Source organism: Lasioglossum baleicum, chromosome 2, assembly GCF_051020765.1.
Source record: "Lasioglossum baleicum chromosome 2, iyLasBale1, whole genome shotgun sequence".
Lineage (NCBI taxonomy): Eukaryota > Metazoa > Arthropoda > Insecta > Hymenoptera > Halictidae > Lasioglossum > Lasioglossum baleicum.
The window spans coordinates 21,622,605-21,640,692 of NC_134930.1; the positions used below are offsets into that span (position 1 = coordinate 21,622,605).

An 18,088-nucleotide genomic window follows, 5' to 3' on the forward strand; every position below is an offset into this window, starting at 1 on the left:
CTTCGTCCGCGCTACAATTTTTCATCTACTGGGTGTCCTCTTGGTACCAAACCTTCCGAGCGATATTCGCGAGCCGAGACAACAAAAAAGAAAAATCTTCGTAACGGTTTCAACTTGGTTTTAAAGTTATTAACGCTCGAAGAGATCCGGTAACAGCGGTCGCGAGAATTGGGTCTCGCCACCTAACCTTGTTCGTTCAAGGTCACAGGATAGTCATATTATTACAAGTCATTGAATCCGTCTTGGGCCTCGACTGTCACGTGACGACAATAAAAAATGTACGGTTCCGTCTGAAGAAACATCGATGACCTTGAAATATCGGAAAGTATGACCTTGAGAGAATTTCCCTGCTGGTTGCGATGTTTGTCCTTTTGAACCTAATCATGTTGTCCTTTGGTGTTTCTTTGTGTTGTTAGTTGTTAGCGATAAGCGAAATAATTCGAGGTGGAGTTGGGACACCCTGTATATCAAACACCTTACATATACATATATGTATATGGTGTTTCTTTTGTCCGGAATATTATATTGAGAATGTGTTTTTAAAAATGTTTTTCTCGTTGGGAAAAATGTCAAAGTGTGATTCGTTTTTTCGAATGGGACCGGAGTAGAATTTAGATTTAAATATACCATTTTTATTTCATAATACAGGGCCTGCGATAATAAATAATCGTCTGCGTTCAAATTCGCATAAGTCTCCGGTGACTTATGGACGGGAGCATTTCTAAGGATCTGGTTTTACGAAATTTCGACTTATTTTCGTCTGGTAACGAATGGACCAGATTTCGACGGTTACCTCAAACCAGCTAGTCAGGGAAAAACTAAATCTAAACTAAATCCAACTCGTTAAACCCGCGAGAAAATAGTATTAGCATTAGCATTCTTCCTCGAACGTAACTGTCAAGTACAGGCGTGTATGAGTGTGTCAATACATTTCGACTGCCGGTGTGCACGTTTCTCGGTATTCGACCGAGTTCGCGGACGCCGGCGCGGCGCGGTGCGGGCATAAAGGCTTCGGCATTCTGTCGGCGTGTTTCAGCGACGCGGGATAAAGGAAACACCCTGTATATCCTCTCGCGCAAACGAAACAGACGTAGAAGCCCATAACCTCGTTCCAGCTCGAGCATCGGAGAGACCGCCACCGCAATATCGCCTGGACGATTCGTCTTTCGCACTGGAAACATTCCTCTTTTTTACTCGTCCCTCGGTTGTAGCTAACGACACCTACTACGTACCTCCTTCGCGAGTGTCGCGCGAAAGAGTATATCGGTGGTGAAACGCGTGCGACGAGGACGTCGAGACTCGTCGGAGCTGCGGGGAGGGGGAACCCGGCGGCGGAGAGAGGGGAGTAATGCTCGTGGTAGGGTAGGAGGGGCGTGAAGAGGGGGACGGGGGAAAAAGGCGAGTGGAACGAAGACGGCGTGTGTGCGACGTTGCCATTCCCATGGATAAGGAGCGAACACTTCCGAGAGCACGGCGCTCGCACAATCATGGCGACGGCAACGTTGCACCGATCAAACAGAGACAGCGGTAAGAGGTACATACGCGCTACCTCCGTGCCAGCGTAAGATGGGCTCACCGTTAGTCGGCGGCGAAGGAGTGAGACGGATAAAGGACAGCCAAAGGAAAGCGCATCACCTCGATTCGAACCTGTCGATCGGCCCGGTGTGCCTCTCCACGGCGAAAACGTCTCTCGCAATGTTCCTTCGGACGTCTTTTTCTCTATCCTGTGGTTCTCGAGACGCGACCGTAATGCGAGACCCACGAAAAAGTGTCCTCCAGAACTTCACACTGAATTCCGAACACTTGGACTGTCTTGGACCACCCGATTAGAGGCAATTAATTAGTCTGAGGGTCGAAGATTGGTTGGGTGAAGTATAAAACGGTAAAATCTTACGACGAATTTAAGAATATTCTCAGGTTGCTTTTAATTCGACAAACCCTGAAGAACTGGGTCAAGATGGACCCAGAAGGAGAATCCGAACTCTTCTACACGTTGAATACACATCGAACCTCTTTGTTCTCCGAATCGTTGAATCGTTAGACTGCTCGCTAGTCAATTCAGACAATATTGTTGGTGCACAAGAAAGGGAACAGCTTTCAGCCAGACTGACACGTTACAGAATTATTTGGCACTGTGTCATCTTCGCTGGTCCAGAAGCATCTTGCTGTGAATCTTGGATTTCGGTCCATCAAATTGGCGATCTCGTTAACGTTAATCCGTATTGGCTTGCTATGTACATACCTCGTTTTCGGTCTTCCACTATTAAACCTTTTAACCTGGCTTCGAATTACACGTATGTTAAGTTTGAGGTGCCACTGAAAGTTGTTACGTTATTCAATTTATATTTGCTAAATTACTAAGCACCTCGTCGGCCCTGACAAGCGTGTAAATTCGATTTCCTCCGGAACGTGAATCGATTTCCCATAACCGTCCGCGCGAAGATACACCTCGGTCCCATCAATTGGTCGCGGACGAGCGGGTAATAAGCTGAAGATGAACGTCGGAGAAAGAGGAGGACGAGGAGATCTATACACGTTACGTACGCCGGACAAGTAGACTAATATTGATTCGGTGGAGGAGCGGCAACAGAGAAAAGGTGCAGTGACCTCTCCGGTGATGGCTCGTGCTCGAATGATGGCTTACCAAGTGCCACCGTCGTCGGCCAAGGCCATTAATGTCGATGTCTCCAGGACGGTCGCAGGCAAATACGAAAAGAAAGGACGAACAGGATCCCACTACTCCACGGCCTTTCTAACGATACACGCGGTGCTCCCAGCCAATGGGATCTCATTGTCAGATAAAAACCATACTCCTGGCTTTTTGTCTTGTGTTCGTAGAAATTCGAACAGATCTATTTCCGAAGCTTTCTTTTCGCAGATACATAGTAATGTATAGACTGCGGATTTTATGCATTTATGACAAAAATGAGCACGTGCAATTTAAAGCAGTGGACGAATTACGAAGATTTAAGGACATCAGTGTAATAATTTCAGCTTAATAGGGGACAATTGAAAGAAAAAAGAATTGTATGTTTGTCTCCTGTGTCTTGCAATCAATGCAAACATTTTCTATTTTGCATAAAGATCCGCAGTCTAATAATGTATTTCGATACATAAAACGGCGTTTTCATAGTAAACGGCTTATTGCCACATGTCGCCACATGTACATTTACACTATCCGCACGGACACGGAACGTATTCGACCAGACAAATCTGTGGTTGCCAGGAAAAACGCCGCATCTCGCAATTCCAAGAAATTTGAGTTTATGCATTAACTCAGCTTCATAGCATAGCATTTACGTATTTACCAGAAAAAAGTTATGAAAATAAATTCGAAAAGTTTAAAACAATAATGCGATTTAACCGATGTCCTATGTCGAAGCGTTAACGATCAAAACTTTAAACGGCACTGTCTCGAAAGCGAAAGTATGTGACATGTTCTTCCTGACAACCACCGAAATATTCTTCAATGTTCTTCAATCTTTATACTTCAGCCCTACAGTTTGCAAGCACGGGTCAGTTTGGACCCCGTATCCGGTCGACGAAGGTTGATAGAGGAACTGTTTCGCGGGAAAACGAACTCGGTCTCGTGGGCGGTCTCCCGTAATAAGTTAGCTCCGGCGCGGCGTCAAGAGCCGCCGCTCTATCTCATCGGAGCAGTCGTCACGCTGCGACTCAGCCGTAGATTAGTTTATCTTATGTAACGGGTTAGAGAGCGCGGCGGAGACAGAAAAGAGTGGTGGCCTTTGTTTGACCGGGCGACGACTGCCATGAGTGCCATGCCGGTGGAAGAGAAGTTAGGGTAACGTGGCGCCCGCATGCGTTCGCGCTTCAAGCTTCCTCGCACGTTTTCGACCGGGGAAAAAAAAGAGGAAGAAAGGATAAGAGTTCGAGGAAACAGTGAAACGTTAGATACATAGCACGGTGTACATACGCTCGGCCGAGCAAATTTCAGTGCGGCCCGTGCAAATACTGCTCCATGCAAATGCGCTCGCGCTGCATTCCTCGGATAAAACGGCTGCCCAGATGACGATCGTAAGGCGACGTGCACCCGCGGCCTACGAACAATGGGGAGCCGAATGCTAATGGCTAGACTGCTCACTTTTGTTACCAGACTACATACTTACCGGTTTGTCAAGCTGCGGGTCTAACTCGCGAATTTTTCATTATTCTTACAACTGAAGTTGCTGAAGTTAATGACAATAATGGGTACTTGTAATTTGAAGCAGAAGAACATTTGGAAAATCGATCAAATGATTAAGGGAAGAAAGACATTCTTAAGTGGCTCCTGTATTTTACAGTGACCGCAGACAATTTTCAGTTTGTTACCGCAAGCACATTTGCAATGTCACAACTGCTTTTTCGAGAACAATTTAAATATAGGAGGACTTCTCTCAACTGAGGAAGTCGACTTTTGGCACAGACAGTACTTCATTTATTTCTGCTAGCGGCGCAGCACATTGTTACAATCTCGCGGCTTTCTATCTTCGGTTTGGATCACATTATTGACCCAAATGTTGCACCTGGTGCACTGAATGCCGCGTTAATCCGTGGCTTCCACTTGTACACGGTACGCGTACCTGCACTCATCATTCCCGTATCGAGTCGCAAAAAGCGTGTGTGCACGGTCGCTCACGGTACAGGATTTCAACCGTTGCCATATATGTACGCAGAGAGCAAGCGCGGCTTCAACTTCCGACACTGATACGCGGAGGATTATTTTCGAGAGCCTAATCGTCCCCGCGGCAGAGCATGGCACGGCGACGGTTCGTTACAACAAATGTTTGCGTCTGGTATATTTCATTCGAAATTGCACTCGTCGCCACAAGTCACCCGTGAACCGGAGGGACGAAGGGATATCTTGCCAAGAAATGTTTGCTTCCCCGAGACTTCGCGCGTTAGAACATCAAACCCGAGCTTCTATAAATACAGTCACATTTGACACTGAACCGAAACGGCGTCGGATAACAGCGCAAAAACGCTCCGCAAAAATTGCAACTCTGTACATTGCTCAAATTGCATATTATTTCTCCGTGGAACTTGTACAGCAATACTCGTCGCATTTTTCTGTTTAAAACGAGTCCAAACACGACGCAATTTGGAGCATATTTGCCCGTGTAATCCATGATAGAGTGGAACCACGATTACGCGAACGAATTAGGGGTGCACGATACATGACCCGAATTGTGCCGTGTTTGGGCTCGTTTTAATCAGAAAAATGTCACGAATATGTTGGCGAAAGTTCCATAAAAAAATCGTTAGAAACAAACGAGTTTTGTCGCCGAATCGGTATCACTATCGACGGCGAATATGCGCGGCTAATTAGGTGTTCCTCTCCCGCGGCGTGCAAAATGGTCGATTAACGGTCGTGACTCGCGCGTGTCGTTTAGGTTCGTATGCGCGGTGCTCGCTTGTAGTAAGCGTGCATGTAATCATCGACAATTGAACACGTGATACACGGCCGCGGATACAGGGAGCGTGTAACGCGCCGCAGAGGAACACACACGCTGCTCGTTTCATCGGAGACGTAGCAACACGGCAAATGTGTTCTCCGCATTGCGAAGAAGTTTGATGGGCTCCTGGTGGTCAATATAATTTGCATATTATTCAGTATGTGCAATTAATTTGTTATGCAGCGAACCCTTTTGTAACTTGATACATACTCTGAAAATACAGTTTCGATGTGATACGGTGCAAATATTTATTTTGACGGTTCTCCTGTAACGCGATATTACAGACGGTATTCCTTGTTTTTAACTTTTTTCAACGGATCTTTTATCAATATATTGGTGATGATTTTCTGATTAAAATGAGCCCAAACACGGCACAATTCGGATCATGTCTGCCGTTCTATTTTCCCAACACTCGTATGGCATTAATTGGCTCGTATAATCGGGGTTCTACTCTATCGCGGATTAAACGGGCAAACATGCTCCGAACTGTGTCGTGTTTGGACCCCTTTTAATCAGAAAAATGTGAGAAATACGTTGGTAAGAGGTGCAGTCACGGAAGAGATGATCTACCTAAGCGCAAAGCTTCAAGCTTCAAGCGTAAAGGTGATCTTCCACCCTATCTCGAAAAGCAAGGCACCTCCGAGGAACGTTCGTGGGAGCCAGAACCGAGGAACCACGTGGTCATCCTGGTCTCGATCCTGGGCCACTTCCGCTGATACTAAACGCTCGTTCGCTCCCTCGCGAGAGTGCTCTGGCGCATAGTTAGGCAGGCACGCGCGCACACTCTCTCCCCCTCCCCCGCGAGAGCTAGCGAGCTCGGAGCGCGTCGACCGGGGCTCCCTATACGTGTACGCACGCGAAGACTTCTTCATCCGCGCGCGTTCAGTTCATTCAGAGAGTTCACAGTCAGTCAGTCACCAGCACACCTCCACCGATCAGCTGATCCGGGACGACGACGGCAGACTGCGCGTCGCCAACCCCTCCTCCTCCCGCCCTCCCTCCCTCCCTCTCCCGCCTTCCTTCCCTTCGTCTACAACCGCCACCCCCCTCCCCCTCTTCCTACACCCCGTGAGTCCACCTCCACCACCTCCTCGTGCTGCTACTGCTGCTACTGCTACTGCTACTGCTGATGTGTGCTGCTGGTGCTGGTGCTGGTGCTGGTGCTGGCCTGTTGCCCCCTCGCCCTTCCCGGTTCGACGATCAGCTGACTGGGAACTGTCAGTCGCGTGTGCCGGTGCGCTGCCGTGGGCCTTCGAGTGCCCACGTGACACACACACACACACACATCGTCCTCGTGGGGCACTCTCCACGATCCAAGCTGCTTTCTGATCAGCAGGGACGGCGACCATCGCCACGCGACACAAGGTAGCAACAGACAGCGCCAGGGATTCGACTGGCGCCGACCAACGTTCATCAACTTGGCCCCGGTGATATCGAGACTCTCTCTGCTATCGCCGGAACCAGTCTTCTTCCACTTCTTCAGCGTTGAGGCTGGTCGGGACACTCCGAGTTCTGCCCTCTTTTGCGGTAGTGTCATTTCGACGGGTTGGCGCAGGTCTAGAGATTAAATTCATGAACGTTTTACTTTCGATTTCTTCCTGTGAAACTTTCAGCGACACATCCATCACGATTTTCTGATCAACATGAGCCCGGAAACGACATCATCTGGATCGCAATTGCTATAATACCATGATCTTCGTGTGATCCTCAATGATAATGTTTGCACTTTGACTATCAAGAGACTGAAAAATTCCATAGAATAAAATGTGAAAGGACAGAAAACATTTTAATCCGATGTAGAATATAGTGTATTGATCAATGATTTTTTTTTTTATCCAAGATTAAAACAAGTTTCACTTAATGACCAGGAGAACGTATTTGCGAACGTGCAAAACGTGATTTATACATATATCAAGAATTTAGTAACCAGAAGTTTTGTCGCGACCTGTACAAGAAATTAGTAGTATTCCTCCATCGAGATCGCTGAACGTTATTTCTCAATGTGTCTCTCTCGAGCCGCAGTCGGAATTACGAGCAAGGGAACGCATTTATCCTCTGATCGACGATTAAGTAAAACCAGTATCCGAGTGCCCGTGTGCCGCTCGTAACATGTTCGAAAGTAGCGGCGCGGAAGGTGCACGCTGCGGAAAAGAAGATAAATCGTCGCGGGCGTCGAATGATATTGATGACGTTGCAGACCGAGTGCATCAACGATATTAACGGGGTGGGGGTAATGCCTAAAGAAGTGGTCGCCAGACGGCAAATCGATCCAATGATTAGAACTTGCAACGTTACAGTCCCTTGGAAGCCTCGTATAGAAAGTACTCGGAGACATTAACTTTTAATTACTCGCATACAGTAGTGACAATCCGAAAACTTGAAATTTAAATTAAGGAGTTGTTTCGTTGAGTAAAATTTCTTCATGTTGGGATATGAGAATTTCTTTACGAGTGCGAGTAATTACAGGTGAAATGAGTCTGCCACGTTACGACAATCCCACTTTCCAAAAATTGCAGATTAGAATCAGTACTTGACTTTACATGTGTGTGCTCGGAAGAAAGCAGAATTATTCAAAAACTACTTAGCCGGAAGAAAATTCCCAAAGTGAACCCACATTTAGCGAACCTACTGATGAACAGGTATCAGAAGACATCGAATAAGTCCGTCATTTCATGATAGTTTAGACTGTCAAAAAATTGGATAATAAAGCTAAGGCTTGCCTCTACATCCTCGAAAAATACGGAATTTTTCCAGCAGCTACTTCGTCTCATAAAAATTGTAATATACGCCCGAAATTCCATGAGAAGTGGACCGTCGATAATAGATTCGCCAGTTCCGCTGAAGTATGCGATCCACGGATCGGGACGATACACACGGTTCGGCCGGTTATTACGAATTCCAAAGGCGACGATCCAAAATAAACAGCTAGGAGGGAGCCAAGAACCCTGTTCCAAGAATACCGCCAAGTAGCGATGCCTCGGTTCGATCCGTTCTCTTGGCAAGTTTCCGTAATCGATCGTTCCGAATCGCCTGAAACGTCGCTCAGAACTTATGACAAAAACGAATACGCGACATACAAAATGTTAAAACTATCTAAAAACAGCTTTACAACACTTTCAACTGAATACAATTATTAATAGAAGAAATACGTGTTCGTTTAACTTCTGTCCCTTACGATTAATACATGAAACATTTATTTCTTGTAAAGATGGACCATAGTCTTGTATGACCATACTCTAGACAATATTATGTACACGATCTAATTTAAACCAGAACGAAAATTATATCCTGTTCCTTACAATTGGCAACTGAAGACCTCGACGTAGGATTTAATTTTCCAAGAAAAAGGCTCGCAACATTAAAAAAGAAATCGCCGTTGGGGGTTCGACAAATGGCACTGTTTAAGAATGTTTCTGCACCGGTAACGTCTCTCGTTTAACAACATGTGGCCGACAATGGCTTTATAAAGTCCGGTTTCGGGAGCCAGGCGCAACACCGTCCAGTCGTCGATGATGTCAGTGGAATTTACATGTTGCGACGTAATCGCCGACTCATAAAGGCGGCGCGAGCGGGCAATTTGTACGTCGGAACTACGGACGCGAAGTTTTCCTGCGCCGCTGTTTGCGTGTTACATCATCGGTTGTCTCTCTCACGTGACTCGCGACGCGGTAGAAGGGGGTGTGAACGCGACGATTGTCTCGTTCCGGTTGAACAACCCCCTCGACAACCAACTTCGCGATCGAACGGGTCGCGACTTCACCCCTGAAGAAGTTGCCAGGAACGCCCTCGGAACTTTCGTCGAACCTGACTTTCAGCCGTAACACTAACCGAGACATCGTGAGTACGCGTGGCGTGAACTGCTACTTTTGGATCACGTTCGCTCCTGATCGCGGATCACAAAATTGCGAGTTACATTTTGGTCAAATGTATTAGATGTCTAAGACGTTTCTCAAAGTATCATCTGTGTTTCCTACAATTATGTATAATGTATATTGGATTGGCAAGAAAGTAATTTCGGTATTTTATGATGAAATGAGCCCAATATTTTTATTCAACCAATGAATTTTAATGAATACGATATTTTCGTTTTTGTTAGATGATCTTTTGCCAAAAAGAATAAATAAGAAAATATTTAATTGATTAAAGTGCATCGCTTGAATAAAGAAATTCGGTTTTACTTCACCTTAAAATACCGAAATTACTTTCTTGCCAACCTAATGATATTCCATTCATAGCATGATATGTACAAAGCATGAGTTTGTTTAATTGTCGAGGAAAATATACAGGGTGTGGCCGGGGACGAGTGGTACAACCGAGCAGAGGGTCATACAACCTGTAAAAATAAGTCGAAAAAAAGGAATGACGGTTTTTCGTTTGACGCTTCGTTTTCGAGATAATCGAGTTTGAAGTCCCGTCAGTTCGCGTGCTGTAGTAAATATACGTATGTACATACGAAGTATGTATTGTAGAATTGGTTGATCATGGTCAGACGCGTCAGACGATTCCTGTGCAATATGTAGCACGTGTAGTCGCAACATTTTCAAACACAATTTTCTCGAAAACGAAGCGTTAAGCAAAAAAATGTTACATATTCCTTTTTTCGACTTATTTTTAGATGTATTATCACCCCCTGCTCGGTTGTGCCACCCGTCCGGCTACACCCTGTATAACACGATGAATTGTGCAAAATTACTGTCTACATCTTCCGTGGCAGTAAGTCTACAGTCGTTTTGTACGCAATGTTTTGTACTCTTATACACAGTCTTTTTAAACAAGCTTCTGGTCGCGTTATGCGGGAGGTCTACTGTACTGGAGCAATTACCCCGTCACTCTCTTTCGACTGCGAAAATAATCCGTTCGTTCCAATTGAAATCCTTAACTACGCTCCAAGAAATATTCTAATCGCCAAGCGTCCAAGACGGCAGCGCGAATAATTCTTGCCGGTCATCCGCCGGAAGCTAGCGTACCGAACGGCACGAATCAATCGAGCGTCACGTAACAGGCTTAAAACCGTACCGAGAAATTGGTCAATCGAATTACGAGTTCGCATCGCGCATCCACTTCTCATGGTTCCACGATATGGTTCAGGGATTCCCAACCCTCGAACCCATTCGGGAATAAAACATCTATAATATTGGAAAAGTCTTGATTAACCCTGATCCGTCCCTCAAATTGACAAAAAATGCTTTTTTATTCAGATTGATGAGTTAACTTAGGTGTTTCGATTATGTGTACCGCATTAGAAAAGTATGAGTCACGAAGTTTCGGACAAATTGACCTATAAGCAATAAGTAACAGAACTCTGTGAAATTGACTACGTTCTCATTGTAATAAATAAGAACATAGTAACCTATTGGACAAAACTGTCTTGCTACACGAGCACGTAGTTAATTACCATCCTGGACGGCACTGTATGCATCATAACGATCCTACACCAATCCCAGTTAACCCTTCGCCGGTAATGCTCGGGTCTCTCCCAGTGCTCTAGATCATGATGACTCTTGGGGAACGCTTTAAATTACGAGTACAGGAAGAAGGTGTCTTTAACGATGTGTCCGAGAAACATTAATGGCAGAGGCAAGCCTGAGCAAGTTGCTCATAGCCTGTTTAAACGGTCCTCGTTGCCAACAGTTGAGTTGTCAGCGGCTTGCATGCCCGAGGGTGAACCGTGCCGGCTGATCGTCGGTCACCGGTGACCGGTGACCCCGACGGGGCACCTAACGGCTAGCACTCACCACGTGCTGACTAGCACGATCTGGTTCCGGTCGTTCCGCCGCGGGACGAGCGAACACGACTGGCTCGAGCGAGTTCGTCGGAGCGAGTGCGAGAGATCGATCGGTCGGTCGAAAGACGAGTGCGTCGCGCGAAGATGCGAGGCGCGCGCGCGGCCGCGCCACGATTGCTTGAAATACGAAAAACCGGCCGATAGAGAGAAGAAGCGCCACCGGAGGATACGGAACACGCGCGCGGAGGAGAGCCTCGCATAGTTGGATCTCGCGCGCGCGTTTCGAGGGGGTGAGGTGGGGGAGAGCGGACGGTGGTGTTGCAGCTCGCCAGGCGGTCGGTGTCGGTCGGTCTCGTTGGAAGGGCGAGAGAGTGGGGGGAGAGAGAGGAGCGTGTGTGCGAGAGGGGTGGGAGAGAGAGAGAGAGAGAGAGAGAGAGAGAGAAAGAGAGACCATGTCCTACCCCAACGAGACCACGTGGCGGCAAAGACACTTTCATCATGTAGTCCCTCGGCCGGAGAGCCCGAACACGTGGATACGTTCGACGCTCCCGAAGAACGTCCTCCCCGCGCGCGTGCGCGGTGTAATTCATACTGTCAAGGTCAAGCAAAGTCGCGCGATTACGGCCGAGACACCGGGGATTCGCCGCGTGTTGCCCCGCCGCTACCTAATCGCGCTGACAGTCGTTCGCGCCTCGTATCTACACCTTCCCGCCATTCCAACAACGATACCGACCGGTTCCAGGCATCCTCTTCCGGTCCGGACCGGGCTACAGCGCTTCCGGCTACGGTTAGCGGTTAGAGGACTTCCGGTTTGGTCGGCCAGGTGCTTCGACCCTTAGGCCTGGATACTTGTCTCGTGACGATTCCATTGCCAGATTTTTCATCGCCAAATGCTGGAATCTTGCTGGCTGTGTCCGCTCTTGACCCATCATCATCTTGCTTCGATAAAAGTAAAAAGAAGTGTCTACAAATTTCGACTCGAACTCCGTTAATCGTAGAGCAGTTGGACATTCCCATTTTCTAAGAGTTGTAACACTTAATCGGCAACAAGAACAATGGAATCATACTTCGAAATGACTATTCGAGCACTTTCGATGCAACGGACAGCTCTCGGGCACGCTTTAATAGCGCTCTGCCGGGACCCATTCGCGCTAATAGCAGCGCTATTAATTTCAGCTTTCCACGCGTTAAATGTCGCGCCAGTTTTCACTGTAGTGGTCCACATAATCTCGAGATTTCTCTCTCTCCCTCTGTTGTCCTGTTGAAATTAATCGCAGCTCTACAAATTCGTTATGGGAGAACCGGATTCGTCCATCCATTCGCTTAGTACATAACGGCATTAACCCCCATACGAGCCGGCCAAAAATTCATCCCTCTTCTCTTGTACGTAGATGTACTGTGTGAAATATTCAATCTCGAAATTACAAATGATTCACAATTTGTTGTCTCGGAAATGGGAACATGTATATTTTGAAAATTAATTTCTGCCTCGCATAATTCCATAAAATAATTACAATTCAAAGCAACGGTCTACAATCTCGATTCTGCTAGAGTCTACCACCAGACTTCGCATCCCAGGACAATGCGCTAGATTCTAGATGATTGTTCTAGGTGATCTTCTATGCAACTATTTCCGAGGAACGTGTCCGTGTGTTAACGGGTAACGTCAGTCAGCAGTCTAACACTTGTATCAATAAACGGTTCACGAATCGCGACCGGAGTTCTTTTACGTCGAATCCTTTTTGCTGTTTCAACAAAGATGATACGCCCGGCGGCTTATCGTTTGATACGATACAGCTCTTGTTACCATTATTTCGAATTCCGGGAACAGATGGTGGTTAATCTCTTATCTGAGCTCGATGGACACCCACCCTCTCCGGTAAATAGCGAGGAGATTACTGGCAATCGACACCCGTCCAGGGAATTTTGTTACAGAAACAGGATGCGCTTACGGGGTAACTCGAAATCCTAAGCCGTGAGCTCGAATCGCAAAAATGTTCTGCAAAATATACATTTTCTGCATAGATTTCAAGTAATTTTTTCAAGATTTCAAGTAATATTTTGATCAGTTGGAAATAATGTGTATTAAAAGACATCGAAAAATAACTGTTTACCTTGTTATTTTATCGATCTTTTATCGCTGTGTCGATTTGACGACGAGGGTCAGATTCAGTTGATGAAACGAGGGACGGATGAGGGTTAAATTCGTCTGTATTCTATAAATTGTAAAAAGCTCACCTGTTGTGTGTGTGTGTGTGAGGAAACAGGTTCAATTTACTGTGCACAATGTAAAGAAGATTACACAGAATAAAAGAGATCTGGGTTGAAAGGAATGTCTTCATTTTCGAATTAAAATCGCTTCAAGTCCAAAGAGTTAATGTTTTCAATTGGGAAAAATGGAAGATAGGGGTTGAATGTTAACACATAACCGGAAAACCTAAGATGGAAACGTTCACTCTTCAATTTGAGTAAAAAGGTAACTGTTTACCTTGTTGTTTCATCGATCTTATCGTTGCGTCGATTTGACACCGACGGAGAGATTCAGTTCGTGAAACGACTACATATTTACCCCTTGTATGTTGAACCTAGCGCAGGTAGAATCGGCGGGAAATTCGAAAACGCGCGACCGATCGCGCGACCCACGTTCATTGACTGTGTTCGTAGATTGCGTGGTAGGGCAGGGGTGTTCGTATCTGTTTTTCTGGAGCGTGGAGACGGGGAGGGGTCGGTTTTCGTCGAGACAACGGCGACGGTGTCGCGAGGTCGTCCACAGTGGGGCGCCACATTCTCGATTCATAAGGTTGAACGTCGCGGCGGCGACGAGAATAGCAAAGAAACGGGCGCGGATCCAGAGAGCACTGACCCAGTATGTCCGTCCGTCGTCGATTTCACGACTCCTCGTCGGTGTTTCTCCCTCTCCCTTTGCATCGTTTCTCCCCCCACTATACCCCTCGCCACGCCCCCATCGATGCCCCGTTGCCCCCACCACGATCGGACAGTTTTCACTCTCTTGGCGACAAGTGCGCCGTGCAATATTTCATTACGTCTACGGTTATCGCTCGGCACGTAGCATCTGCCCGCTCGGCCGACGGTTCATTGGATTTTATTTTTCTTCGAATAATTAATACGGCGCGACGGCACGAGATCCTGGCGGCGCGGCGCCACGTTCCGTGCAGCCCCTTTCCCTTGGATCATCGCACCCTCGGACTCGGGTCCAGATTCACCCGGCAGCTCAAGCTGACCGATGAATCGTTAACCCCTTTCCGTATTTTAACGAGTCACGCTCGTCGTGAAGATTTTCAAGAAAGTTCCAACGAGTTTTAAATAAATACGAATGTTACGTCTTTCTTTTTAATACAGAAAATATACACATTTTCTCTTCTCTTCTACATTTTTGGGCGAGGGGTTAAAACCATGTACAGGGTGTTTCTCAAAACTATACATATGTCTCGACCATTGTAGCGTGATTTTGCACCTCTGGATAGGATTTGTTACAGGAATGGACCGCAAAATTGACCTTAACATTGAATCGCAAGGTCAGCAAAAGTCTGGAAGCAATTATGGGTCTCGATTCAACCGTCTTAATCGTATAAACCAATAAATTTTTTCATTGGACGCGTCGTTCTCGAGAAATTTCACTTACAATCCGTCAAGTTCGCGTGCCTAGCGTTCCTAAGTAGAATGAGTTGGCCATGAACAGACGCCTCGGACCATTCCTATTCAATAGCACGCGTGTTCGCCGAATTTTCAAGCCGAAATTGACAAGCTTCAAGAAGGAAAAACGAATAATAATGGGTGAATTATTCTTTTAAAGCTACGATAAATAATTCATGTTGTCACTGTAAAATACTAATTAATTTTAATTCCATCATTAGTAATTCAAGGAGTACATTGTACGTGTAAATGAAATAAATATTTCTCTTCGTGGTCACGGTACACCCTGCACAATGTTTATGGAACAGATTCAAAGAATTCAAGACTGTGAACTTGTGAAAACTGTTACCGAGATAAATAAATGTTTACCGAGGTACTGTGTATCGCGTAACCGGCGTACAAAAATATGACTGGCGGATAAAGTTCCACAGGCTGGTTGCGAGAGGTAGCACATATAAAATTTCGTAAGAAATCCGAGTGCCGATTCCTTTTCTAGGACCTGTGCGTAAGCGAACGAAAACGGAGCGCTCGCCCTCTCGATCCTCGCCTATAAACACGCGACACATGTGCGGAGCGTAACCGGACTGTTTCTGCGGTTATTTTTCCAACGCGCCCCACAGAACAAATTTATATCCCCGACCCGTTGGTTGCTGCTCACACATTTTATCTCGCGTCTCTCGCTACCAGGAATTCCCGAGGAATCGTGTTGCCGCTCTCGGTAGAGTCGGTATTCATCTTCGCTCTCCCGGCATACATATTCGGTACAACAGGAGCCATTGGCCCGCGGTGGCCTCGATGCAAGAATTTAGCCAGTGTTTGCCAGAAATTCGATTTTTCCGCCAATATTCCTTCCTGTGTGCACGTCGATCGCCTTTTCGCGATCCGAATAAATTAATTCATTCAAATTCGAACATTTTAGAAATATTAATACCACATTTTTTATGCAATACAGTAAATAAAACTAAGATATCCGTTCACACAGATTTATGCAAAATAAACATTTTGTACCTGAATTGTAACAAACGGGAATGAAGCAGGAGTTCATGTTCTTTTATTTCAAAAAGGCTTCTAATGTTTTTTACTATTTCAAATTACATCTGCTCATTTTTGTCATGAATGCATAAAATCCGCTGTCTAGTTATGTACCTTGAAAATGGCAGGAAGTAATAAAACAGTCAATCAATTTTATCTTTGAATTCTAATTTAAGAATCCATTATTTTTAACACTGAAATTTTTCGCAATTTCTTAGATGGCGTAGCCACTGTTTTAAATGATAGAATGGACATTTTCGGTGGTGGATGGTTCTCGCGATGGTTGCCACAAAATCTGCAAAAGCGTTCGCAGTTCGCGGTTGAAGAGACTGTCCGAAGAAACGCGTTTAGGTTCATCGTTTGGTTCGAAGAAGCCTGGCGTCGCGCGATTCACGAGCATGCTCCAATTATAAATAGTGCGCTATAGGCTCGCGTTCGAAAGGTATAAATAGGTCACCTGAAATACATTCAGGAGCCTCCGAACATTCTAGCCGAGAGTCCCTTCGGCGCGTGGGAGGACTCGAGACAAAAGGAAAAAAGAAAATCTCGCGTAACGAGGCAACCGCGGTTCATTCACGTTTCTGATAAGGTACGCTATCGATCCCAGATATCGAGACTCGTTATCGAGCCTGGGTGTCGTAACAGACGCCGAGGTATTTATCAGAGTGTTAACACATTGTTCGTCGTTGTTGCGCTTTAATGAAAAGTAAACGATAGCTGCCGCCAACGAAAATATTCTGCTTTCGAACTTAAACTCGATAATAATTCAAGAGGCAGTCGACGTGTTAAGCAATAATATTTAATACCGGACACGATTAGGATCGTCGGTAGACGCTCAATCAAGTTTCGTGACAAAAATCGAGAAAGATCAAATTTCCTGGAAGAGAGTGCCTGTGAAATCTTACCCTCTCTCTCTCTCTCTCTCTCTCTCTCTCTCTCTCTCTCTCTCTTTCTCTCTCTCTCTCTTCATTTCACGCTGCTGTTCAAACAGGCAGACGGCTATAAATAATATCAACTATGAATAGCCGCGTAAGTCCTTCCGTGGTTGCAAAACGAGCCCGGTTAACGAACGTCGAGAGTAATTAGGCAGATCATAAATTTCGACAAGCGTTGATCCCTGTATTATTAATTCCTCCCATCTACAGATTTATGTGTGCAATATTCCCTGAAGTGGAACAATTTTTCTTTCACGATTTTAAGGGACGATCAGATACAAAAATTTCATGAATTCAACGACGAAGGTGTGCTTACCTTTCTCTCGGTTGCACCGAGATGCCAACGCGACTAAATAGCACTAATTAGTCCCTCTATGTGCTATCTCTCCGTTAATTCTTCTTCGCTTTGTCTGGCTTCGAATTCCTCACTCCTCTGCTATTAGCGCTGCGTTTCTGTAAAGGCCCTGTATCTCTACGAGTATCCCCTACTCCATTTTCATTAGCTCCTCTCTTAAATCCCCCACCACTTCAGCTCCTTCGGATTCTAGTAGACTGTAGACGCGATGTCTTCTTACTCGAGGGCCCCTATCTCCGAGCGTAACTGACCTTAGACAATACTCGACGCGAAAGTAGAAGCTCGTCAAGCTGTCCCAACAATTTCGAGCTGTTCGGACGTAACTGTCCCAACAATTTCGAGCTCTAACTTGCAACGCGACTTCTTCATTGTACATTTTTCTTATTCGCACAGTACAATTGTTGATATTAGTTGTTCTATTTGCTTCCAGGTGAACACAAGGAACGAGTGGGCCTCGCTGTGCGAACAATTCCATCTACCTGGCGGCTGCGTGAACAGCGGGGTCGGCCTTAAACAAATTTATCTTAGGTAAGTACCCGCGACATGGAGACCATCGATCACCTTGCTTCAGACACCGTCATTTTAGACACCTTCGCGTCGTACATCATTCGAGAACCAGGTGAATCGTTCGGCATCGGTTGTGCTCGCGCTTTTTCAGACGTCTCTTGCCGTTTACGCACCACCGAGAGTAACTATTTTATACACGTCAGTTTAGTCTAGTTTTTGGGGTTACCCTGTGTTGGTTGACAACTCATTTCACCGACACTGTTTTCATTGACGATTTGACCGTGTTAGTGTCGGCCAAACCGTGTAGATGAAAACATAGTGTCGACGAAAGTTAATGTCGGTCCAATCGTCAATGAAAACAGTGTCTGTGAAATGAATTGTCGACCAACCCAGGGTAACCCAGTTTCTGAGTGGAGTCGAGGAGGGT

General features: G+C 46.0%; 1 protein-coding gene across 5 annotated transcripts in view; it reads left to right on the plus strand.

The window, feature by feature from the left end:
* Bap170 (Brahma associated protein 170kD) overlaps positions 1 to 18,088 on the plus strand; it is a 61,612-nt gene that overhangs the window by 13,716 nt on the left and 29,808 nt on the right. For all 5 annotated transcript variants that reach the window (XM_076441380.1, XM_076441390.1, XM_076441364.1 and 2 more), the window contains exon 3: positions 17,585 to 17,682. In XM_076441380.1, coding sequence (XP_076297495.1) covers positions 17,585 to 17,682 — 98 coding nt within the window. The remainder of the gene's footprint in view (positions 1 to 17,584; positions 17,683 to 18,088) is intronic.